This window comes from Mesoplodon bidens, assembly GCF_964165515.1.
Source record: "Mesoplodon bidens genome assembly, contig: HAP1_SCAFFOLD_96, whole genome shotgun sequence".
Classification (NCBI taxonomy): domain Eukaryota; kingdom Metazoa; phylum Chordata; class Mammalia; order Artiodactyla; family Ziphiidae; genus Mesoplodon; species Mesoplodon bidens.
The window spans coordinates 1,609,257-1,634,887 of record NW_027671845.1 but is presented as its reverse complement, the minus strand read 5'-3'; the positions used below and the strand labels follow the sequence as shown (position 1 = coordinate 1,634,887).

General features: G+C 41.8%; 1 protein-coding gene and 1 long non-coding RNA gene across 2 annotated transcripts in view; both read right to left on the bottom strand.

Annotated features, from left to right (window-relative positions):
* LOC308610935 overlaps window positions 1–25,631 on the bottom strand; it is a 178,391-nt gene that overhangs the window by 32,011 nt on the left and 120,749 nt on the right. The window lies entirely within an intron of this gene.
* Window positions 15,358–17,118, bottom strand: LOC308610901 (transcription initiation factor TFIID subunit 7-like). Its single transcript, XM_081259891.1, has one exon. The coding sequence runs from the start codon at window positions 16,945–16,947 to the stop codon at window positions 15,898–15,900; it is 1,050 nt and encodes a 349-aa protein (XP_081116017.1). The 5' UTR covers window positions 16,948–17,118; the 3' UTR covers window positions 15,358–15,897.

Below are 25,631 nucleotides of genomic sequence, written 5' to 3'. Positions count from 1 at the left end.
CTAGTACTTCATGTTAATTGAACTTGGGGTTTAATATCTCTGGGCCTCAGTTTCCAAGTGTTGAATGAGGATAGTACTACCTTCCTTTCCTGGTAGCTCCTGGGTTACTGTGGGTGACAGAAGACGTCCTCATCTGGGGAAATGAAAAGCACTGTGTAAATAGTGGGATCAACGTGGTTGAGTTAGGATAGCCCGTGGCAAAAAGTCTGACCTGGCCGTGGGGCTACTGCTGCCTTTGCTGCCATCTTCCAGGAGAAGAGAGTTGACTTACCCATCAGCTTGGACGGCCTTTCATTTCTAGGTACCCTTGAATCTGCCCTAGTAGTGATGAAGGTTTCCAGGTGAAGGCCATGATTGTCACAGCAAATAAACCCTGGGTTGAGTAAATTGATGTGTGCACAGCAGTTGGTGGCGTTCAGACCTGATCCCAGAGCCACGTGACAGGGCCTCTCCCTGGCTGGGGCACACAACTCATTAGCTTGCAGCCGTCCACTCAAGTCTGGCTAGTGAGGGCCTGCTAAAAGAGCAGCAGCTTCATGCGGTATCCTGGATACCAGGGCTCGGGGCAGGTGGCCTGGGAGCCCAGAGGATTGTGGGCTTTCTGGCAGGTTGGGATGTAAACAGAGAAACGCATTCGTGGGCGTGCCTTTTCTCTTCCTCCTCTTGTTTTGGAAGGGAGCTGCTGCAGTGACCTGAAGTAACAGGGCACCGATGGCCAGGTTTACCAGCAAGCCCCATTGGGTTCACGTGGTAAGCAAATGGAACATTCTAGTTCGCTCCCAAGTGAGTGGTCACCTTTGATTGGCGTGTCCTCCAAAGGGCATAAAAGGTTTTACAGAACCCATCTCGCACTTATGGGCGGCTAGAATGATCCCCGTTTTAGGTTTAACAGATGAGTTACCTGAGAGATGTCACAAGGAGGCCTGTTCTGACCCCATCCCATCCCCCCTTACCCAGCAGACCATGTGTTGGGCCACATGCACGTTCTGCCTACTCCCAGCTCTCAGAACCTGACGGCTCTCTGCTGGGCACGACTTACCCAGTATAAACAGTATAACGTGTTTTCTGGTGGCAAATGCTTTCGATGTGTCTGAAAACTTTCTTAAGGTAATAAAACATTGAATAAGTTCCTGCTCTGCTTACTGGGAGTGGTTCATATTAATATTTTAACAAGCCAAAGAAATAAGGTTAATAACAGTGATTCTAATGCACAGTGTTGACACAGAACATCTCCGGAGGTGGGGGTGAACGTTTTATTTGATTCTTGAAATGTGGAGGTTGCAGCCTGTGGTGTATCAGGTTCCTGTCATTAACTTGGGGCAGAATCAGTCTAAAATTTTCATATTTACTCGAGAGGGTGGAGTGAGGCAAAATAGAGGGTGGGGTTATTGGAGGCATTTTGTGTCATTCCTCGAGGATGGAGGGAGAGAGCTTCTCTTTAACTCCACTTAACATACAGACAAGAGCATCTGAGGCCCAGGTTCTTATTTGGGGTCTTAACAGGGGGCGCAAGGATGTAGCTGACCTGGGTGTCCCTGCTTCTCTAAGCTGGGGAATGTTCTCCGGCTGATTTAAGCTCTCTTTAAGTGTTGGTCATCCATACTTTTATCTAAACTTGTGTTATCGTCCACTGCCACCGACTGAACAGACCCATCAAGTGAGAATGGTCTGTGCTTGGCAATGTGTCATCTAAGATGTTAGCAGCCGTGACACCTCTGTACTGGTCACGTCGGCCCCTGGGCTGAGGGCTTTCATCGCTATCCGAATGCGTCCTCTCAGCAGCCCTGTGGAAGCTTGGAGAAGTTCAAGGGTAACTTGCCCATGGCCAGGCCACTGGTGCAGCAGAGCCTTAGACAACACTGTCTGCATCTCCAAGCCCTTCTCACGCACTCTCGCCCACCACCAGGATGCCTGCCGCCTGCCCGCGCCATGGTGGGCTTTTGGCCCCAAGGATGTATGCCTTTGAAAGTGGGCACCGCCAAGCTATGGGGAGGTCACCCTTACAAGGTTCACTGTATGGTTGTCTGATGGTATCTCCTCTCCTCTCCTCTCCTCTCCCCATAGGAAGCGGTCTTGTACTGCCTGGAGAACAAGATTTGTGATGTGAACCACCGCGACAACGCGGGTTACTGTCCCTGCACGAGGCTTGTGCAAGAGGTTGGCTCAACATCGTACGACACCTCCTTGAATATGGCGCCGATGTCAACTGCAGTGCCCAGGATGGAACCGGGTCAGTGGCGGTCGTGCTCTTGGCCTGGCCCTGCTGGGGCATAGGCAGTGGTTCTCAGGGTGTGCGGGGAACCCCAGAAGGAAAGATGGAGAGTGAGTGCCATGTAAGCACACTGGTGGCGGAGTCCTCTAGAATGGAATCGGACAGATCTTTCTGGCAAATTTACACAGAACTTTAAAACTCTGTGACACTCTTATGGACAGAAGTCCCTGAAAATGTTGAGCCTGCATGAATAATCAGGGGTGTTCTCTTTTAAGACCCTGGACTCTCCACCAGCATCTGTTGAATCACAATCGTGAACATATATGTGAGTTGAAAGTTGCAGGAGTACAGACAGGTCCAGTGGCAACTGGCTTGATAGGACCTGCCGTGTCCACCCACATCCCCGGGCCTGGCCCCCACTCTGTCCTTGACCTCGGTTTATTGGCCAGAGGCCCAGGTCTGAGTCAGCCCAAACATCTTCCTGGTTGTACCTGGGATGCCACCACGAGGCAGGGCACTGGGGCTTTCCTGACAGTCATAAAATGAGCAAAACCGTAAGGTATTTGGTGGTTCTTGGTTTCCAAATCGCATCCTTTCTGGATGGGACTGCGGACAGTGTTCCTGACCCCAGCGGACACGGGCAGGAGGACTCTGTATCCTCCTGAGAACTCGTCCTGCCTGTCGACTGCTTCTGGGCGAGAGGGTTGATCACTCATCTCCAAGTTGGTTTCAGGAGAGGTTCCACTTTGCCCCTAGTTTCTTTTACCAACTGCACTTTTTGGGTTTTGTTTGTAATGGTATAACAATGGCTTGTCGTATCTGCTTCCGTGGTGCTGGGGTTCTTCCCCCCACCCCGCCGTATGTTACCTTCTTACAGTCTGTCACTATTTAAGTTCATTGGAAACGTTTTCATCGTGGCCTGAGTTCTTCCTTGGGCCATGCATTAAGAGAGATTTGCATTGAAGAATTAGGCCTGAGATGGTCCCTTCACCTGTCCCGTAAAGGGTTATGTGTTGAAATAACAGAGTAATTTGTCGCAGCGACCGTACACTCACCTCCTTGGTGAAATAGCGCGCCTACGAGGCTTGGCTGTACACGCTCGATTTTGCCCCGTGTCCTTAGAAGCAAGCGTCGCGTGCACGGGTGTAATCCCCCGCACCTCTCCTAGGCCTCTCCACGATGCTGTCAAGAATGATCATCTCGAAATTGTCCGCTTGCTCCTCTCCTACGGTGCTGATCCTACCCTGGCTACGTACTCAGGTAGAACCATCAAGAAAGTGAACCACAGCGAACTTCTGGAGAAGTTCTTAACAGGTACGGCAGAGGTCAAGACACGGTCTTGTTCAAGCATCTAGACGGTGACTTCACAGCCTTTCACCTGGGTTCCCCCTACCCCCACCCCCCATTTACTCTAAGTGACCCTTTACTGGGAAAAGCGGCCCAATGTTAGTCTGTCAAAGAAGAGATACATACTTTGAGTTTTGCGAGGTGGGGGGCTGGAAAACTCTTAGCTAGACAGGCTAGCTTTTGTTTGGCAGGCTGGGGTGGTGAGGCGGGTAGTCCCTCAGGAAGGCGGGTGGACGCGTGGGGAGGTTTCAGTCAGATACCTGGAGGCGTGTGCAGTGGGACTTGTCAGGAGGTGACACCAGCCCCAGCGTGAGATGTTCCCGAACTCCAGCAGCATTTGCCTCTTACCAGCAGGCGTTATCTTGTTTCTCTCTCTCTCTCTCCCCCTCTCTCTCCACACTGTTGAAATAACCTGCAGGCTCCTGACGACGGTAACCCCGGTTGCTCTTCGGAGTTCTCTGGCAGCTCTGTGTGTGGTGAGCAGCCTTGTTCGTTTCAGTTGGGCTTGTGGGGGTGGGGGTAGGGGTGGGGGTGGTGCTGTGAGCAGGGCTTGCTTGGGAAAGAATTTTTCCAGGGTCCTTTTTGGAGAACAGCTGGAATCTTGCTCCAGCTTACTGACCTCTCTCTTGTTTGCCCCCCCGGTTAGAACCAGATGATGAAAGTGGTTACGATGTTTTAGCAAATCCCGCAGGACCGGAGGACCAGGATGACAGCAACGAGGCCTATGGTAACCTATTGGAGTTTGAATTTTCCGAAGACCCCGTTTTGCCGTGTTATAACGTCCAGGTGTCCGTCGCTCAGGGGTGAGCGTGGCCAGCGTGTGTTCGAGAGCCAGCCCAGCTGCTCTGTGGGGTGGCAGGAGTTAGAAATCCCCTTCAGCAGATGAGGGTGGCTGGGTTGGGGGGTGAGTGAATTCCTCACCAAGTGTCCACCGACCTCACATAATGCAGTGGAACTTTTCCAGAAAAGTTTGGGGGGTGGGAGGGCTCCCCAGCCAACTGCCCTCATTGGAACACACCCCTAGAGCCCAAAGGACACGGGAGTCAGCGACTGCAATTGCACAGTTTCAGTCACTAAACTCTTGGGGAAGGGATCCTCCCCAAACGGCTACCATAGGGGCCTTCCAAGGCACGTGAGGTCCACGGGACAATACTGATGTGTACCCTCTTCTCGTATAAGATTAGAGAAAGCCGTATGTGGCACCTGGGATCTTATGTGTCTTCAGATTTGCTTAGATCGAGTCTTGTCCCCACAGTCGGGCCACTGTGCCCCATGACCAACCCTTCGGAGTGAACACATCAGGAGACCTTGCTCTGCTGTGTGTTGACCCCGGTGCTTAAGGAGTAGCATCCTCCTTGGACTCTGAGGCTGGGACCGTGTCTGCCTTTGTGGTGACATTGTATTCGGGATAGAGATCATAAAGCGTGGCAGGGTATCAGAAAGGATTGTACCACCTCCCTTCTCGAAAAAGCCTCACTCCCGGCAGCATTGAGGGGCGGGTTGGAGGTGTGGGAAAGGCAAGGAAAGCCAGGTGACCTCGAGTGTTTCTCATGCTCTCTCCGTGAGGGCCGGAGGAGAGGAGAGGTCAAAGAGGTGTTTGCCATCTCCCTTGGGTTGGCATAGGCTGGTTTTCCCCAGTGACTAGAACGGGGTGCACTTACTTGGAGAGGGGTGACCTGAGTTGTGGCCAGAGCCAAGGCAGCACTGGGGTGGCCTGCAACGAGGCTGGTTCAGGGGCACTGCTCCTGCTTTTGTCTAAGTTGGCTGATCCGCCCTAGGTGGTCTCTTAACACATGCACATGAGTCCAGAGTTCCCCCGCTAGAAGTAGATCTTCCGGGCTTCCCTGGTGGCACAGTGGTTAAGAATCCGCCTGCCAGTTCAGGGGACACAGGTTCGAGCCCTGGTCCGGGAAGATCCCACATGCCACGGAGCAACTAAGACCGTGCGCCACAGCTACTGAGCCTGCGCTCTAGAGCCCGCGAGCCACAACTAGAGAAAGCCCGTGCACAGCAACAGGCCCAATGCAGCCAAAAATAAATAAATAAATAAAATTAAAAAAGAAAAAGAAGAAGTAGATCTTCTAAGGACAGTGAGAAGTGGGGTGGGGGTGGGGTAATCAAAGTGGAAGGAGCAGGCCCTTTCCCCGCCAGGAGATGGGTAGTTCATAGTTGGGAGCGCCTCTCATTTTGCCGGAAACTCAAACCACTGTCCTTTCTCTGGTGTAGGCCTCGTAACTGGCTGTTGCTCTCAGACCTGCTCAAGAAACTGCAAATGTCCTCCTGCATATTCCGCTGCAATTTTCCAAATGTGGAAATTGTCACCATCGCGGAGGCCGAGTTCTACCGGCAAGTGTCAGCAAGTCTCTTATTCTGTTGCCCCAAAGACCTGGAGTCCTTTAATCCGGAAAGTAAGGAGCTCTTAGATGTGGTGGAGTTCACGAACGAGCTTCAGACTCTGCTGGGCTCATCCGTGGAGTGGATCCTCCCCAGAGACTTGGACTCAGATGACGCCTGGTGAGCTCGCCGGGGCCCGCCGTGTACAGTGTGTCATGGTGTTAATCCTTGTGCATATGTGTCATAATACGACTATTTCTGTAAAGAAAGGACACTATGAGACACGACTCCAGTCGGAAGGACTTCGAAACATGTTTTTTTCTTTTTAAACTTTTAAGTCAGTTTTTATGAAGTTGTTAATAAAGTTTCTTTACTTTTCAATGTACACATGCTTCGGAATATGTTTGTTTTTACTCGGAACAATTGTTTCTTTTCTTTTTTAAGGAGAAAAAAAAAAAAGGCAAAGGAGCTCCACACTTTGACTTAATTTCATACAAAGCTCCGACGACAGAAGCCATAACTGTTGAGAGTTGCTTTTGGGGCAAATTAAACCAGTAAAATTTTAAACTCTTCCTCCATATTAAAGGGATTGAATAAATTGGCCACTTTGGTGCACCTGTGTCCTGCGAATTGTCCAATTGGAGATGGAGGTTTAGAAAGTGAGTTTCAGTCTTGTTTAAGTCTCTTCCCATCAGACTGGTCTCGTGATTTCCTACACACCATGTTACTTCCTGTCTACCTTTCCTTGGTGTTGTTCATGCCTGGATTGTCTCCTGTACCTGCTCAAACCTTGGTCCATTCTCATTTGTACCATGGAAGTTTGTCATGCCGGATACTGTCAGAACTAATTTTACTTAAGTTTGTGTTAAGGTGCAAAGCACACGTTGTGTATATTTTCTGTTTTTTGTGTTTGTCTATATTTTATGGTTTCGCTTCAAGAAATATTATGGGAAGGGAAATAGCAAGATGTAAAGAGCAAAAAAGTCATCATTCTCTTTCAATTGTTAGAACATCTATCTGAAATCATAATTATGATGCACTGTGGTATGTGTTAAAATAGGAAATACATGTAACGTCCCGTAGGAGCAGCAAACTCTGGTGTTGGTGAGGGTGTGTCATGGAAGTAATCACAAAGCAGGTGACTGTTGGTTGGGGTCCTGAAACATTAGTGTGCCTTCCCTGTGTCCAGTAGTGGTCTGGAGGGGTCAGGAAGCCTGCCTTTGAATTTGAGGGAACAGAGGGTTTGAGGTCCTCTCTCTTCTATTGCTCTAGTACACTGCATAGCAGCAGTATACTGGGTTTACAGTTGACGTTTAAATCGCTGATTGATCATTAAGATTGGGATGTATCTTTGGAAATGAACATAGGAAGAATCGTATGCTTTTTCTTTTTTTTCTTTTTTTTCCTATATCTGAAAAGGTATGTAGTACTTTGCTGAGTGGTTGGGAATAAAGTTTGCAGTATTCAGTGTATTCAGTTTTAGTATCTAAATAGAATTAAACTGTTGCTGTAAAGTGGAATAGCACTTTGTTACTGACAAGTTTTAGAATGCATCTGTTCGTCAATTACCTGTTTGGGAAGATTGTAGTTAATGATTTTGAGAATGTGGCTATAAACCTCCAACTGACTCAAGAAAAGCAAATAAGTCAAGATTGACAAATGTATAGGCTCTTCATCTTTTGTGTGTGTGGGTTTTTTTTTTCCTTTTAGTTATTTGTCAAGGTATAAAGAATTCTATCACACTTAAGACAAGTTAAGTAAACGTCACGGGGTGTATTCTGACATGGCATGGAGCAGATCACATGGCCTAGATCTTAAAGGTGATTTTATGTTTAAACTTTCATGAAACATATGTGATTGAAACACATTAATATATTGATACAGAGGGCAGTTAATTTTTGTCTTTTTTTTTTTGTGTGTGTGGTACTGTTGTGGCCTCTCCCGTTGCGGAGCACAGGCTCTGGACGCGCAGGCTCAGCGGCCATGGCTCACGGACCTAGCCGCTCCGTGGCATGTGGGATCTTCCCGGACCGGGGCACGAACCCATGTCCCCTGCATTGGCAGGTGGACTCTCAACCAATGCGCCACCAGGGAAGCCCTAATTTTTGCCTTTTGATACATGTGAGCACAGCTTTCATTTTGCTGAAAGAATATGACGAGTTTTCAGTTTGGGATTCTACCATTTAGGAAAGATAGTCCACTTAATTTTAGAAATAAGAGATTTAATATATAATACCTAATAATACTTTTATGTATTTTTTTACTGAAAACATTTATTGTAATACTGTGAAGAAACTATGCCATTCTAGTCTTCAAGACTTAAATGAATCAAGTGTTTATTAGCTGTTGTAGTTTTTAAACTAATAAAAGTCAGTACATCAGCAATTTGTAAATACAGTTTTTGAAATAATGCCTTAACAACTTTACAGTGGTTATAATGACTGTATTTAGGCCTAAAGTTAGTTAATAATTTGACATGAAGGCTTTTTAATAGTTTGATGGTGCAGATCAGGGATAGGTAAACTCTGGCTGGTGGGCCAGATCCAGCCCGTCGCCTGGCTTTGTAAAGGAAGTTTTTCTGGAACATAGTCGCACCCATTGTTTACGTGGTAGTTATGGCTCCTTTCACCCTACACCAGTGGGGCCGAGTAGTTGCAACAGAAACTGTATAGCCCACAAATCTGGAAATGTTTAAATTTAGATTTTAAAAATTGAAAACTTCTTTGAGCTTATACAGGGCAAGTCCATTGACCCCTGAGGTAGAAAACAGTCAGGAACTTGGGTGCGGAAGCCAAATGGCCTAGGTTCAAATCCCCTTTCTCCCATTTCATAGCTAGTGACCATGGGCAAATCACTTAACCTCTATGCCTCATTATGAGGTTTAAATGCACTTATTTGTATAAATAGTGCCTGGCACATACTAAGTGCTGTGTAAGTGATTGCTGTTGTTTCTGCTTGGAGCTTTAATAAGTTATTGTTAATAGAAAAATGACACTAATGATTTTCCTTATAGAGTAACAAAGGCACTTTGAGTCTTTTACATTTTCAGGAATGTAATAAGACTTTTTTCATTGACAGTCAGTGTTCCCTGTTACCAAAATTTACTTTATGAATATAAAGAATTGAATATCTTCAAGACAGTACTTTTGCTTAAATGTCAAACCATTATTTTCCCAAGGCACATCAAACTGGCTCTGCATAGTCCAGGCCTCTAAAGCTTGTGTGCACACCCTAAGTAGCATGTGAGATACATTTTGTAAATATAGTTTTTAAAATAATGCTTGAGACTTCCCTGGCGGTCCAGCAGTTAACACTATGTGCTCCCAATGTAGGGGGCTTGGGTTCGATCCCTGCTCAAGGAACTAGATCCCACATGCCTGCCATAACTAAGAGCCCACATGCCACAACTAAAAGATCCGGCATGCTGCAACTAAAGACCCGGCACAGCCAAACAAACAAACAAGCAAATAAATAAATAAATCTTTATAAAAAAATAAGTAAAATAAAATAATGCCTTAGGAGTTAGGAAAAGAAAATATTAGAACATTTTTACCTTTGTATTATTTTTAAAAATCTGTGTAGTTTATCATGTACATAAATTATATGTATGGAACTTTGTGTATATAATGTGTTAATAAATAAGATGCATATTAGAAAGTTTTTTTATGGTTTGCCCAGTCAGGTGTTTGGAGGCCATTGGAGGACAGGATGATGAAATATAGGGCCTCAGCAAAGATAGAATTTAGAACCAATTCCCTGACTTAGAAGATAAGGAAAATAATTCATAGACTGTAATTGAGTTGTCCAACTTTGCATAAGTGTTCAGAAACAGGAAATGCAGTGGCTAGAATCCAATCACTGACCGAGCAGAATCTGGGTCACTGGACTCGTAAACCAGAAGTGACTGTTGAATTTCTCAGGTTGATGCTCCTGGCATATATGCTTGATCTGTGTGTGTGTGTAACTCTCTGACAGAATAAGCCATACTCAGGCACACCCTGTTTCCTTATTCAAGCATCTTAATTTCATCCCATTAAATCTTTGAAGTATCCGACTACCAGAAGGCATGAAGAAACCTGGGCTGAGAGTCTTCATTCCAGGAGACGTGATCTTGACTGCATGGCTGGTTTGAGGCGCATCAGTCTGAACTGCAACCCGCTCATTGGTGACCTGGGTGCAAGTGCTTTGGCAGAATCTCTTAGTGAGGATTTATGGCTTAGAGGGAAATTCTAAAATTGAAAATATTGAATTTTTAATATGAAATATGCTTAGCTTTTGGCATGATACTATTGTGATAGGATGTTTTAAAGCCTCATTTTACTGATAGCTTTTATTTTGCTTTTCAATTTTCTCTAAGAGTTGCATATATCCTTTACAGAAAATACAGAGTTACAAGAGAACCTATAATTTTAATACCCAGATATAATCACTGTTCATTTTGGCGTATATACTTTCAGTCTTTTTTTCTTCTACAAATATATATGTACACTTAGGGATTCCAAAAATAGAATTGTAGTATACTTGCTATTTCACATTCCTGCTTTTTTCACTTAAAGATGTATCATGTAGTATTGCGTCGTATTGATGTCCCATAGTTTAATCAATTCTTTGCAATTCTATTTAGACAGTTTGCTTTTCCCTGTCAGAAACAATGTGAATACGTTGTATATACATCTCTGTGTGCATCAGGATTACTTCTGTAGAATAAGGTACTACAAGTGGAATGACTAAGTGTGACCTATTTTTAAGACATTTGATACACATGGCCAAATTACCACCCAGAAAGGCTATGCCAATTTGTAGTCCACCCCAACAGTAGATGTGAAGCCTGCCTCTCACAAACACTGGCCTGTAGCACTTGTAAAAAAATGTGAAACTACAAAAATGAGTACCTGTCCATTTTCTATGCAAGTGGGATTACTCCAAATTTTATAACTTTTTTCAATTAATTTAGTATGAGCATTTTAGCAAGTCAGTAAATTTGCATCTCCTACATCATTTTTTGTGATTGTTCAGTATTCCATTATATGAATATGCCACAGTGCACATAGCTTATCCATTCTTGTATATAAGCTTTGCCCAGTTTTTCAGTTACAAAGAGTACTCTGATATATATCCTTACCTATATCTCTGACTATTTCTTTTGGTTAAATTCTTAGAAAGAGAGTTGTTGGATCCAAAGGGTATAGACATTATTTAAAGGCTTTCTTACAGAATCTTGGCTTCATCTGATAGGACAATAACCACATTTTGTTTTATTTTGTATTCATTTGATTGACTGGTGAGGTTTACTGGCTGTTTGTATTAATTTGGCTATTTGGTTAATTATACCCTGTGTCCATTCTTCTGTAGTGAGAGTTTGTAAGGGTTGTATCATATCCTGTCAGATCCGTATGTCTGACTTGCTATTTCTGTGCGTCATGGGGGTGTTGAGAGACTCCAGTTATTTTAATGTGATGGTCCACACAACACTTAAACATAAGACTCATGATAGTTTCCTTTCATGTAATATTTTTTAATACCTGTGCTTTAGTGATGATCCCTTTGGTTTAAATGAGTAGGTTGTTCAGCCCCAGAACTACTAGATTTCATGATCAGTTTTTCTGGGTTTTGTCTGACCTTTTACTGCGAGGGTTCTTGACCATCCTACTTTCATGATAGGTTTTTAGTATGTATTCTCTATTCACACATTGTTGAAAGTTTTTATTATTTGTATCCTCTTAGATTTGTCTTTTTTTCCTCTAAAACTAACAGTTATTACATTTCTTCTATTTTGTTTTCCCCTTTGAACTAGTTTCAAGTGTGATTTGGAGCTGAAGATCATGATCAAAAGAATGCAGTGCATTTCTGAGCTCCACCAGGTTTTGCTTGTGAGGTTTACATGCCCCTGCCGCCCTTGCTAATTATGAACTGAGATTCATTTTGTGATGCTTTTTGCTCATAGGTTATATACAGTTATTTTTCAGTTCTGTAATTGTAAAATACGTTGTATGATTTATTGGTACTAAAGCCAGGGTTATCACTGCACATCCAAGAAGAGGTTTTTAAATTGGATTATGCATTATGTGTGTGCGTATATGTTTCTGTTTTTTTCCATACCCAAAATTACAAACCTGCCATGACTTGTCTTGTGCAGGACTCTTCCACACGTGAGAAAATGAGAGTTGTCTATATGTTAAATCTGTAGAGTTAGCAAGTGACCTTTTGTCTTTCATCGAAAGCACTTGACCTGCAGCAGTGCGGCCTCACCAGTGAAGGAGCAAAGGCTTTACTAAAGGCCCCTGAAACCAACAGAACTCTGCTCGTTCTGGATATAAGAAAAAATCTGCTTGTTGGTATGTGGTCACTTTTTTTAAATTGATGAACACATAGCAAAACAAAAACAATTTGTTCAGGTATTGACAGTTTTTTAAAACTTAATGTGTTTAACTTTCCTCATCATATCCAGTTGGCCCGTGAACAACGTGGGGTTAGGGGTGTCGACCCCTACACAGTTCAAGATCTGGGTATAAGTTTATAGTCAGTGGTTCCACATCTGTGGATTCAACCAACCTTGGATCATGTAGGACGATAGTACATATGTATTGAAAACTATGCGTGTGTCAGTGGACCCGCGAGGTTCAAACCCATGTTGTTCAAGCTTCAACTGTACTTTTCTAGTGTTGCACTTCCCTTATGTTTTTAGAAGCTACTGTACTAACTAAAGTGAATTATACTTGTCAATTTTTCTTATCTCTACTCTGAATAGAGGTGAACCTAGATACTAAGCCTGCTTCCACCAAGAGCATTCTTTCTTTCCTGTGCAGCCTCTGAATTCTTGCCAGGAGTACTTTATTCATTTGTCAGATTCACAAGTAATTTTGTAATCATCTTCTGTGTGCCAGATACGGGTTTAGGGACTAGGGATAAAGCAGTGAACCAGACAGACAAAAGTCTTGCCCTCATGGAACTTACATTCTAGTGAAGGACATCAGATAGAAATGAGTAAACAGATAAGTCATATAATTTTAGAGAGTAGGAAGTGCAAAACTATCTTAATGTAAGGAGAGTGAGGGAGAGCAGGTAGGACTCCATTGGATAGGTTTGTTAGGGGACAGCTTCACTGGAGAAGTGGCATTTGAACGGAGACCTGAATGAAGAGAGGAGCAAGCCATGGAAGATGTGGAGTAAGCACATTCCAGGACAAGGAGGCAATGAGTATGTAGGCATGTAGGTGGGTGGAGTATTTAAGGAAAAGCAAGGAGGCCAATCTGGGCAGAGTACTGAGTGAAGAAGAGTGTGGTATGACATGAGGTCAAGGAGCTAGCCAGGGGTCTGCTCTTGTAAAGTCTTGAAGGCCAGAGTAAAGATGTGGATTATTCTAAATGAGTAGAGGGGTTTGAACTGGAAAAAGGCATGATCCAAATCGTATCTGAATAAGGTGACCTGGTATAGAGAAGGGACTTGGGAGGATAAAGAAGAGGAACAGGGGGCTTCCCTGGTGCCGCAGTGGTTGAGAATCCGCCTGCCGATGCAGGGGACGCGGGTTCGTGCCCCGGTCCGGGAAGATCCCACATGCCGCGGAGCGACTGGGCCCATGAGCCATGGCCGCTGAGCCTGCGCGTCCGGAGCCTGTGCTCCGCAACGAGAGAGGCCACAACAGTGAGAGGCCCGTGTACAGCAAAAAAAAAAAAAAAAAAAGAAGAGGAACAGGGAGACCAGTTAGGAGACTATCACAGTGCTCCAAATAAGAGATGTTTATGGCCTAGGTTAGGTTGGAAGTTTGCAGCAAATGAAAAGTGGTTGAATTCAGGTTGTGTTTTGAGGGTGTAGCTCTCAAGACCTGCAGATAGATGTGAGGTATGAAGGAAATAGTAACAAGGAGACAAGTCGTTGATGATTATGTGTGCAACTGGGTAGTATCACTTAGAAGAAGGGAGCTGATGGGAGGAGCAGCTTTTGAGGGAATATCAGGACTTGGTTTGTTATCTTGGATGTCCTGGTTTGATATCTTAGATGCTCTTTAGGTATCTAAGCGTCTGGACGGTGCTCAGACTGTACTTTGTATCCAAAGGTATCCAAAGCCACTTCAGATGCAAAATGTTTCAAGTTGACCTTTGCTGCTGCCAAAATAGTAGCCACTGTGGGCAGTCTGCAAGATGGCATCTTAGGTTTCTGAGGAAGAAATTAGAATACACAAAGGGGGAAATAAGTGTATAATTATATAATGTAGATTTCATATTTAAATGTCTGGGAAAAGCAATAATTAGTTGGCTTTTGGTTTTAAATGGAAATAGCCACTCATTGGAAAATAATTAGTCTAATTTCAATTCATTTTACTTTAGATCATTCTGTGATGAAAAGTTACCAAACAAGTTCTCCAGATGGAAGGAGTGCCAAGTCAGAGGTATATAGCATGTTTCAGTTCTCTTGGAAGAATTTCTCTTTAATGGCTTGGTTTTCTTTCTTTCTTAAAAGAAAATTATCAAGGTACTTTCTGCCATCTTAAAACTAAGATTTTAGTCAAATCAAATGGCTTTTCTGTTTTTGAAAATGTTGTGTGATGCTTTAATTTAGGTTCCCAGATATGCAGATTGAAAACCTTTTAACTTTTTATTTTCTGTAACATATTATCGTTAGTCACAAATAGTCTTTTTTTTTTTGGTGATAAGAATGAATAGCAAGAGCAGCATTTGTGAAACCAAATCTAATATGAAACTGACTCTTTCTTGTGAGTAAATTTGAATATTGAAACAGCAAAACAATAAGGTTTAATAAAAAGCAAAATAAATTTTTTATGTTTATGATCTGCCAATTTCCCAGAAAGGGTTTTGTGGTGACTTTAGTTATATACCAGATACATTAAAATCACCAGTGGACAACACATCTTTTATTCAGGTGCCCTCTGAAAGTTTTAAAAATTTGTTGACTTCATATCAATGAACGGTCCACTTTAAAATGGTTAAAATTATAAATTTTCTGTTTTGTGTCGTTTACCACAATTTTTAAAAAATGTGTTGTTTGAAGATTTTTGGGTTTTATAAAGGTATTAGCATAAAAATGAAAAATTTAAAAGACCACCTCTAATCCCATTATCCTATCAAGCAATATTTACATTTTAATTTTCTCTTCCTGCTGTCTATAAACATAATTCCACATAGCTTCAATATAATTTGCCATTCTTATCTTTTCATACTAAATTTAAATTCTGTGATTCATAGTTATACTTTTTAACATTGCATTCACAAGGTTTCATTGAGTAGGTCAATTTTTTAAATTGGTGAAAAATTGGAAATAACCTCAAATAAACTATTGTAAACATCTTCATAAATACAGCTTTTTTTTTTCTACTTCAAGTTGTATGTTTTTGATTCTCTATTAATCAACTTGCTTGGACAATAGTGTATTAAATAAGTTGTTAAGAGTGTTTATGAAGTCAAAAAAAAGCTTATGATCGTCTGCCAATTGTTATTTCAAGAGTGATATTTTATTTTATTTTTTTTAAGGTGAAAATTACTTGCTTTTATTTATTGTTAAAACAACTTTATGAAATGATTTGCAATGCAAAATGTGGAAAACTGCTTTGAATAACTGGGAAATAGCTACAGCATGGGAAAACGTATGTAAACAAACTTCACTGCCACCAAACTAGAATCTACTAATTTATCTCAGATGGCATCACAGAGTAGCAATGGCAGCTTCTGGTAAACGGAGAAACAGCAGCAAAGTCCTGCAGTGAAGCTGTGATTAATTACCAAACTGAACTGTTCACTCCACTAATCCTACAACTTCCCTACATTTATCTGTCTATACATTCCTACTTACTACAGGACAAACACCCACCGAAGTGGTTCCAAAAAACAAATGAGATAGAAATTCACAATTATAAAACAAATCCAATAGAAGGCAGTGGAGGAAACTGGGAACTACTGCAAAGTTTTACTATCTAGTCCAGGTGATGAAAACAAAGTTTTTCTTTCAAGGCTGACCACTGTCAGGAATGAAATTAAGTATCAAAACTCTCCTCACTTCTCTAGGAGTGATTCTAGCTCTTCTTGCAAAGAGCTGAGCTGCTCCTTTTCTCGGTCTTCCTTTTGTTTCAGTTCATCCAGCACAGCCTGAAATCTGTTCTTGAGAGCCAGGTTCTCCACTTTCATGATGAGATCCTCCTGTCGCTTTGCCCTGTCCTGGGTCTCTTGGAGCTTGCCTTTCATGTTATCAATCTGTTTCTGAATTCCCATAACCAGCTGATTAGTTCCCTCGTTTTCTTGGTGGTGTTCATCTGACTCATTTAGCTTGTGCTGTAGCTGCCTTTCCAGATCTTCCTCAGTGTCAATGATGTTTATATCTTCTTCATCTTGATGCTGTGTCTCATCTTCATCTTCACTGCTGCTGCTGAGGTCATTGAATATCTCCCGAAGCTCATCATGTTCTAATGAGTCATGGCCCTGCCTGTGGCCAGACATTCCTGGGGAAGAGATATCAAGGCCTTGACTTTCTGCTTCTTTTGTTTCATCTTCAGCAATTATTTCCCAACGGGTACTGACAGCTTCAGCATCTGTGCTCAGCAACCGCTTTACTTCTTTTTCCACATCTGGAGACTCAATATATTTCTTCTTTGCTGTCTTACGGAACCTTCTCTTTCTGACATTTTTTAGAGGCAGAGTAATTCCATGGTTCCATATAAACTTTTTCTCTTTGTCCTTATCCTTTTTCTTGCTTGCTTTGGGATCAGCAGTGGCAACTGGTTCCTCAACAGGAGGATAGAGATCACCATCAGCTGTACAGACAAGCATCTGAGAGATATCAGCTGTCTTGTAAAAGGTTTTTTTATCAATGGTTTTCAAACTTTCCATAACACATGGCAGATCTACCAATTTTGACGCCAATGGGACCTGGTCCACTCTGACAATTCCATGACGCCCATCAGGGTGTAACTCAATTGTCAGTCTGTCCTTCAGGTTGACATGACCAGACTGTATCGCCCGCCTCACAGTAGAGGCATACTCCGGAGGTAGGCGTAAGATAAACTGGCTCTCTACTTCGTGAGGAGCATCATCTTTGCTCTTACTCATCTTTACTTCTTTGTGACTCAGTTTTTCTCTAATAACCACTGGTTGCACTAAAAAATTTCAGCTATTTCAACAGAAAGACCAGTTCTTTATAAATTGACGTCTTTAATTACAAAGAGTTCTAGGTAGAAGAGCAACTAAGCGTCTATTCGGAATTAAGTTCCAAGTCTTTCTAAATATGCTGTGACAATACCAGTCGTTAATGACGCATTGCCTTACTCAGGTCCATTTAAATCTGTTAGCTGCAATGCCAAGTTCCAACCTCTAGATAGAGGTTGTCCTGCCGCTGCAGGACAACGCAGGGAAAGCAAATGGCGGCTCCTACGGAATGATTTTCGGCACAGAAAGTAAGGCTCAGCAGATACTCCCAATCCACAAACTCTCCCGGAACAAAGATACGCAAAAAGCGGGGCGTAGTGAGCTCTCTTCGCCTCGGGTACTTACAATCCAGTGACGGTTATAAGTCCAGTTTCTCCGGACAGGCGCGAGCGGGAAACGAAGCCACTCAGAGAAAGGCGGCCGGGAGCCGAGAGTCTCCTTCCGAATTCCTTTGTTCTTCCCGGCACTTGGCAAAGCGATCCGCTGATTATCGGTGAAACGGCTGAGGACGGGCAACGCGAAATCTCGCCAAGAACCGCAGCTCCGAACGCCAGATTCTGCAACTCCGCAGCTCAGGCGGCCTCCGTCCGTTACAGCAGACCTAGCCGAGAAAAAACAGCTGCGTCACCACGCGAGACCGGCAGCTGCTGTGAGTCGCAACACGCCTCGGGCGGAAGTGCGAGCTGCCCCAGCGCGCGCAGGCACAACGTGCGATTAAGCTATCCGGCGTCTTGTCGTCTCGCGAGAACTTAGCCTTAAAGGGATGAAGACTTTCGCCAAGAGCTGTTGGTTTAAAAGTATTTAGAGGAAACGGTTCTAAGAAGGACATGGATTCTCCCGCGCGCCTCCGCTACCCCCTCCGCTAAAGAGAGTGATATTTTAATAATCAAATAGTACATTCAAAGAAGTTAAGATTTGTGATATCACACTAATTAGATATTATTATTAAAAATTTATATCCTATGTAAAGCATTCTTAAAATAGCTACATTGACTTTTGCTATGATATTAGAAATGGAAGGATATATAAATAAAACATGTATATGTACAACATATTTGGAATTCTGTAAAATCAGTACAGAATAATAGGGCATCATGGAATGAGAACAGTTAAACATTTTTTTTTAGCTAGCATGATTAAACAAAGTGGAAATGTAACTGCAGTATACAAGCTCATTGAGCTCTTTTAAGAGTAATTTTATTTCTTGGGCTTTTTTTTTTGTATTTGCCTCAGTTATTTGGAGACATAGAGGTAAGCCAAATCAGTATCTGGGTATATACCTAGATCCAGGGGAGTATAGGGGTGAAATAATGGTGTGAATTGTGTCACATTTATATTGTACTTATGTATGCCTAATAAAAGATGGGAACTTTTTTTTTTTTTTTTTTTTTTTTTTTTTTTTGCGGTACGCGGGCCTCCCACTGCTGCGGCCTCTCCCGCTGCGGAGCACAGGCTCCGGACGCGCAGGCTCAGCGGCCATGGCTCACACGCCCAGCCGCTCCGCGGCATGTGGGATCTTCCCAGACCGGGGCACGAACCCGCGTCCCCCGCATCGGCAGGCGGACCCCCAACCACCGCGCCACCAGGGAAGCCCGAGATGGGAACTTTTATTAGAAATTTTTTAATCTCCTAACAAGAAAAGTGTAATTTTAAAAAATTTTAATACATATATATATATATATATATATATATATATATATATATATATATATATATATATATATATATATATATTGTGTGTGTGTGTGCGTGTGTGGTACGCGGGCCTCTCACTTTTGTGGCCTCTCCCGTTGCGGAGCACAGGCTCAGCGGCCATGGCTCACGGGCCCAGTTTCTCCGCAGCATGTGGGATCTTCCTGGACCGGGGCACGAACCCGTGTCCCCTGCATCGGCAGGTGGACTCTCAACCACTGCGCCACCAGGGAAGCCCTCCTATATATTTTTAAGAGGCATGTAAATCACAGAGGATCGTGTGGTGATTATCAATAAGCTACACTCTATGAAATATTTGTCCTATATTACCGAATACACTCCATTTTACCCTGCATCCTAATGCTGCTAAAATATAGTAGAAAGCAGCAGCATAGCACAGGGAGATCAGCTTGGTGCTTTGCGATGACCTAGAGGGGTGGGATAGGGAGGGTGGGAGGGAGGCTCAAGAGGGTGGGATATGGGGACATGTGTATGCATATGGCTGATTCGCTTTGTTGTGTAACAGAAACTAACACAGAATTGTGAAGCAATTATACTCCAATCAAGATCTATTAAAATAAATAAATAAAATAACATAAAATATAGTAGCTTTGAAGGATAAATATAACCATTTTAACCTATGATGTTTGTTTTCAGTAAATTCAAATTAAATATTTAAATGTGAATTTTAATATATGGCTTGTTCTAAGTAAAATATTAACACGTAGGTCTAGTTTTTGCAACCAAATGTTTCCTATAAAGATACTTGCCTCTTTACTACTGAAATATAGGGTAAGTCTCCACATTTCACTCTTTCATCCAGTGGGTTTCATTTGTTTTTTTGTGTGTTTTCTATATGAAATCAAAGGAGCAGTGAAGGTTGACAGGCTTATAGGAGGGTAAAATTGACTCACCTACCCCCCAGCAACTTGCAGCCTTATAACTTGTATTGTTTTTACATAGAAAAATTCATCTTAAATTTAACTTTTGGTCTACTTCTGAAGATTCTGTTTGGCAGAAGTCATGGGTGTATCTGTGTTTCTGTGTCCTTGAGATTCAGAAATGCCAAAGGTGTTCTAAGATTCAGGAAACTTGAGTGTTTCTGCATGATACATAAAATGTATCATACTTTGGGATTTTTTTTAAACTTTTATTTTTGCATTTCTGCACATCTCAATACTTTTGTTTTAGTTAAAATAACTTGTTACTGTAGAGAACTTATGTTTTTTAAAAATGCTGGCTTATGGAAAACCTTTGTACAAAACCGATCCTCTTTTTAATGGGCTTGGCATCGTTGTCAAGTGCCTTTTTGATTCCTTTCGACGTGTGCACGTGTGACATTTGCTCTGTAGACCTTTGGTGCATCTTGATTCCTTCTTTTCATGCTTTGTCAAACGTAGTCTTGGCCGCAAAGAAGCCTGTAAGTAATGGAAGGAAATACTCTGCTGGTAAAGAATGTTACCCTCCTGAAGCGCTACCACCTGGAGTGTCTGGTTTCCGGCCATTGTGTCCTGCAGAAAGTGCAAAAAGCAACAGGTAACCTGTTTGCATTCCCTGTCTTTTTCAGTCATTTAGAGTTCTTTATTTTGGAACTTGTATTATGTGGGTGGTCTCTGGTGCTTTGTGTAGAGGAAAAAAGGTAACTCACACATGGCTTCTGCCTAATGAGCCCTCTAAGGAAGAAAAATTAAAAGTAATTGGGAGTTTCAAGTTGTTTCTCAAGTGTCACAACAGAGGTAACTCCGTGGGAGTCTTGAGGAGACTAAAATGATCACCAATTGTGCATGTGAGAGAAGTTTGATTAAAGGCAGGTGTAGTTGAGCGAAGCCCTACAGCACAGAAGTAGGAATTTGGATACGTATGAATGGGAAAAAAAGACATTTTAGGCATGGGAAATAGTTTAATGCAGAATGGATGAAAAATGTGCATTAGACCTATTCTAAATCAACTGGCTTATTAACTCAGTAAATCAGATTTAGTGAGTCAAACTAGCATTAGCTGATTTCTTATCCAGGGGATAGCTGTTCATAGTAATTTTTGTCACAGAACAGTAAATAAAATGGCTGAATTATAGCTTTAGGCTTGCTAAGTGAAATAGATGGCTCTAGATGATCTTCAGGTGACTTACTTGGTAGTAATCAGGAAATTGGGGATTAACAATTGCTTAAGAAAACAAAGAGAATTGATTTTAAATAGTACTTGAAGTAGTTACTGTGTAAAATATCTGTTCAGTTGCTCATGTTAAATGGCTGTTTCTAATCCCCACTGGACAACCGACTACTTTTTTGCAAATGGTAATGTGAATTGCTGTTGCATAAACTATAGTGTTGAATCCCCAGTGTTTGCACTTGAGTTTCACAGCTCTGTGGTTTCCTGTCTTCTTCCTGAGACACTTAATCGCAGGTCCATCCTCGTCACACAGGGTGGTAAATTAGAGAACGATTAATATCACCATTTAAAGAAGAGAGACTGAAATCTCAACCATCCTGAACATAGGAGCTGAAGGGGCCTCTCAGCAGTTCAGAGAGTGATTACCAAGCCAGTAGGCTGAATTCTGTTCTGTTTTCTCCGTAGCAGAGCCCTCCAGGTCCTTGTTTTGAGCTTATTTATTTTTATACACAATTCTGTATGGATACTGTTCATACTACTAAATAGTTGTATTAACTGGGTTTAACTGGTGATGTATTTACATGAAGATCTAACTTCGTTTTGTTGCTATCTTTTTAGGGGCTTTCCATTCATCAAAGCTCGTGATGTATGTAATCAGTTGGTGGTGTGTAGCTATCATATTTATGATATATAGGGCTTGAATTGGGAAAGGTGGATGGTCATTCTTCTTGCTTTTTAAACTGACAGAGCCTTACATGAAGCATTTCCCTCTCTGAAATAAATCCATGTAAAACATGTTTGGTCGCTCTCCCAATGCAACTGTGTATTTGTGTGGATTTAGCACACACCTGGCAGCCTTGTGGTTATGTCTGTAAACAAGGAAGCCTGTTTTCCAGTCCGCAAATCAGCTGTTACCCAGTGAAACGAACTTGACTGCCATTTCTGACCCCTCACATGGAGCTGTCATACTCAAGAATGTTCACGTTTTCAAGAAACGTTGTTTGCGGGCTATATGTACAAATTCCTGATCTGAAAGCCAATATAAAGCAACATCTCCCAAACCTCTGCTCTCTCACCAAGACCACACACATTCCCTCGCTTATGGCCTCGTGGCAAGCTAATACTGTCAGTATCAGACTCTCCTTCCCAGTGGTCTTGGGAGACTGCATAGTTGCTCTGTGAAAGGCACCACTGCTGAGGTTGAGAGAAGAGCATCTTGGGTGTCAGTCCTGGCCTTGCATTCCCAGAGAGAGGGGTATGCACCTCGTTCTCCTGTTAGGGTTTTCCTATGCTGCAGGGTTTGCTGCTTGTTGTCAAAATGATGTCCTAGTGACTTGTCTTCTGCGTGGTTTATAATCCCAGCACAGTTCTTTATGATCTGTAGACTTTTATGGGGTTGTGGCCAGGTCAGTTTTTAAATGTTTGGAAATGTCCTATTGAACAACATTGCAGTGGCAGTGAAGCTTGCTGGGAGAATTGTTGCCCTAGTTTTGGCTTAAGGGTGGTGAGAAGATGAAATTTTTGATGGGTCAGTTTTAGTTGTGTATGTGTATGTGATTTATTTTTTTAAATTCTAATGTCTATTATTCACAGCTTAGATATGTTGACTTCCTGATTATTCATCAGTCCCTTTACTGATGTATTTTCCTCTGAAAAACTACATTTTCTTCCAGACTGTTTTTGTCTGATGGTGAAGAATAAATTTTTCATTTGCAGTATAAAGTTGATCTGAGAAAAAATGTTTACCTTGGATCTTCACTTGGCTTCTGTGAAAGAAACGTAATAAAATAATATGGGCAATTCCCATTACTAATCCTAACCACGTACAACAGAGGTCTGTACAGTAACATAGCAAAAATAAGTTCCTGTACTTTTACTTAGTCATTGCCTGTTTTACACTAAAGAGCAGTGAGAGACATTTATAAATAATGATACCTCAGATCACTTTTGTTAAATGTCCTCTAATATTTGGATATTTGGTATCTGGCTTGTGTTGTCTTTTATACAATCTTGTCTTCTTTCTTTGCACTTTAGTGTAACAACTCTGTGGTTTCCTATCTTCTTCTTGTGACACTCAGGTCCATCAGAATTTCCTGTGACTGTGACAGTAGAGAGTCCTTCCAACTCAGAAATCGAAGAGGTCGATGATTCCTCAGAACGTGTTCAGGAGGAGCCAGAGAAAATCCGTTTGAAACAAGAAGCATTGCAGGTACAAAGTTATCACTTTAAAGCTATAGTGAAGATTATTTTTCAAACGCAAGGCTGATTGCAACACAGCACAGCTTGTGTGAGGGTTCTGTTTTCTCCTCCCATCTGCGTTGTATCCCCTTGAATGGTTCCTTAAGCTTAGACCAAGGTGAATGGTGGACATTTGAACTCTAAGAAACTAAAATCAAAACATGTCGTTAGTAATATATTTTCCTTTGCTTAGAAGCTTAGTATTTTAGATTTAGGGAGAAGCTTAGTGATCATAAGATAAGGAAATTGAGTTCTGAATGAATACAGTCAGCTGATTCAGTGCTCTTGTTTTACAGATGAGAAAATAGACGGTTCTAGTTGAACTCTCTTTTTATAAGAGGAAAATATGGCCTCATTTTAAATAAAAGTAAAGTTGAAAAAAGTTTTGATGTTGATATTCTCCTTTCCTAAAATCAAAAATATCAAGAAGCTACATTCTATTACCAAATAAACCTGACCTCTAATGTCATTCCATACTTTTGTTTGTATGGACAGAAAAGAAAAATTGATTTTTATAAGAAATTTTTGCACCTCAAAATTAATATATTTATTTTATTTCAACTTTAATGCAGAGCTGAACATTTCTAGTAAATAAAGGAACACCATTTGGGGGGGACCTTGTCTTTGTGCTACAAAGTCCATGTTTAATTTTTTAAAATTATTTAATATGATTTTCTCTTCGTATGAGACATGACACTTGACAGGTTTCAGAACTAATTATCCCATTATTGTAGTACTACGGGAACTACTCTTTGATTTTCAAAAGAGAAAGTTAGATTTTTATTTTTTAATTAAAATTAATGATAATATAGAGAAATTTTAAGAAAATAACTTAGAAAATTATGAAATGTTAGAGTAGGAGAAATCTATAGTTCATGTAGAGTTACTCCCTTTCGTTTTATAAATGCGCACCTACAATTTGTAGAACGTAAGTGGTTTATTAGTAAATGGCAGAGTATGACTAGACCCTAGAGCATCTAACCCGCATTCCTTGTTATTTTAGATGTGGTGTATTCATTTCCTTCACGAATAGACCATGAGATTGTATTTGTAAAAGCAGTAATAGACAGTGGGGAAGTCCAAGAAGTTTAAACACTGGGACCACAGAATAGCCGATTCAGAATGCACTGAGAACCCTTTTAGCTCTTCTCTGTTTTGACAAGACACTACAATGATGGTATCAAAGTGTTTAAGTATATATGCACACAACTATCAAGAGATTTCAACATAGTTTTGAAAGAAGACAGGTGGAAAAGTGTGAAACTGAAGCAGTAGAACAGAGGAAAAGCATCACCTAGAATATGCACAGGGACCACGTGCAACTGAGGAGGATTCTGACCCCACCTGAAAAAGTAGCCCCATGCTCAGGTGCGCATATAGGAGAGAGGGTGGAGTTAGTTAAAAGTGTGACCAATAGGGGAGCTCATTGAAGGGATGTGTTTGGAGGAGTGGACTCCCTGCCCCGCCCTAACCCTCCTGAAATGAGATGATTTCATTTTGAAGACAGTGAAACTGGCGAGAACTGGGGCAGCTACTGTGAGTTTTTACACCCTAGAAAACTGTTTTTGGGGGAGATCCTGTTACAGTTACTCCCCGCTTCTTCCTGCATAAGAAGCCAATCAATCGTTGACTTCAGGGAGCTTTCTGCGCTCATTCTTAAATAGAAAATAAGTGTCATTTGCCTGTTAGTTGAGTAAAGCTTACAACATGAGAGAGGGGGAAAGAGTGCAAACATATCCTAGTAGGACCAGGGACAATTTAGGGCACAGAATAATTTAAGAAAAAACCCTAATTAGCATCCTGAGAGAGGTTTAAAAAGAGCTAGCAACTATAAAATAAGACTAGGGTATTAATGAAAAGGAGAATGGTCAGAAAGCAAGAGAGGTCTCCTGGAAATGAAAATATGGTTGCTGAAATAAATTCAGTAGGAATTTAAAAAATTTCTCAGTATATAAAAAAGAAAGACACAATGGAAAATGTGATAGAAATATGTTAGAGAGGCTGCATCTGGGAGATCCCACATGTTACTATTAGAAAGTCCAGACCCAGAAAAAAAATGGAGGGAAGCTGTCAAAGGGCAACAAAATTCCCCACAGCTGAAAGTAGACATCAGGCCTCAGATTGAAAATAGTTATGCAAGATGAGTAAGAATAGACTCATACCGAGGCACCCTTCATTGTGAAACTTTCAAATACTGAAAAAATAAATTAAAATAGAATAAAATACTGAGAGGATACATCCATTCCAGAGAGAAAAATACTGGTCACCTAAAAAAAAAGGTTAAAATCTGACTTTATCATACTTGTCATGAGCACCATGGATCCTGGAAGGCATTAGAAAGATACCTCCAAAGTTTTTCAGGCACATAATTTTCACCCTAGGGGTTTGTATCCAGCCAAACTATCAGTCATAAGTGGAGGCTGAAGAAGATATTTTGTACCCAAAGAAATTTGAAAAATTGACCTCCTGTGCTACACCTTAAGCTATTTATAGACATAATCCAGCAAAATGAGGCAATAAACCAAGAAGGAAGGTAATAGGGGATTCAG

What these genes read in the sequence shown, in the direction of transcription:
- LOC308610901 (XM_081259891.1), bottom strand. Translation starts at nt 16,947, where the DNA reads ATGAGTAAGAGCAAAGATGATGCTCCTCACGAAGTAGAGAGCCAGTTT.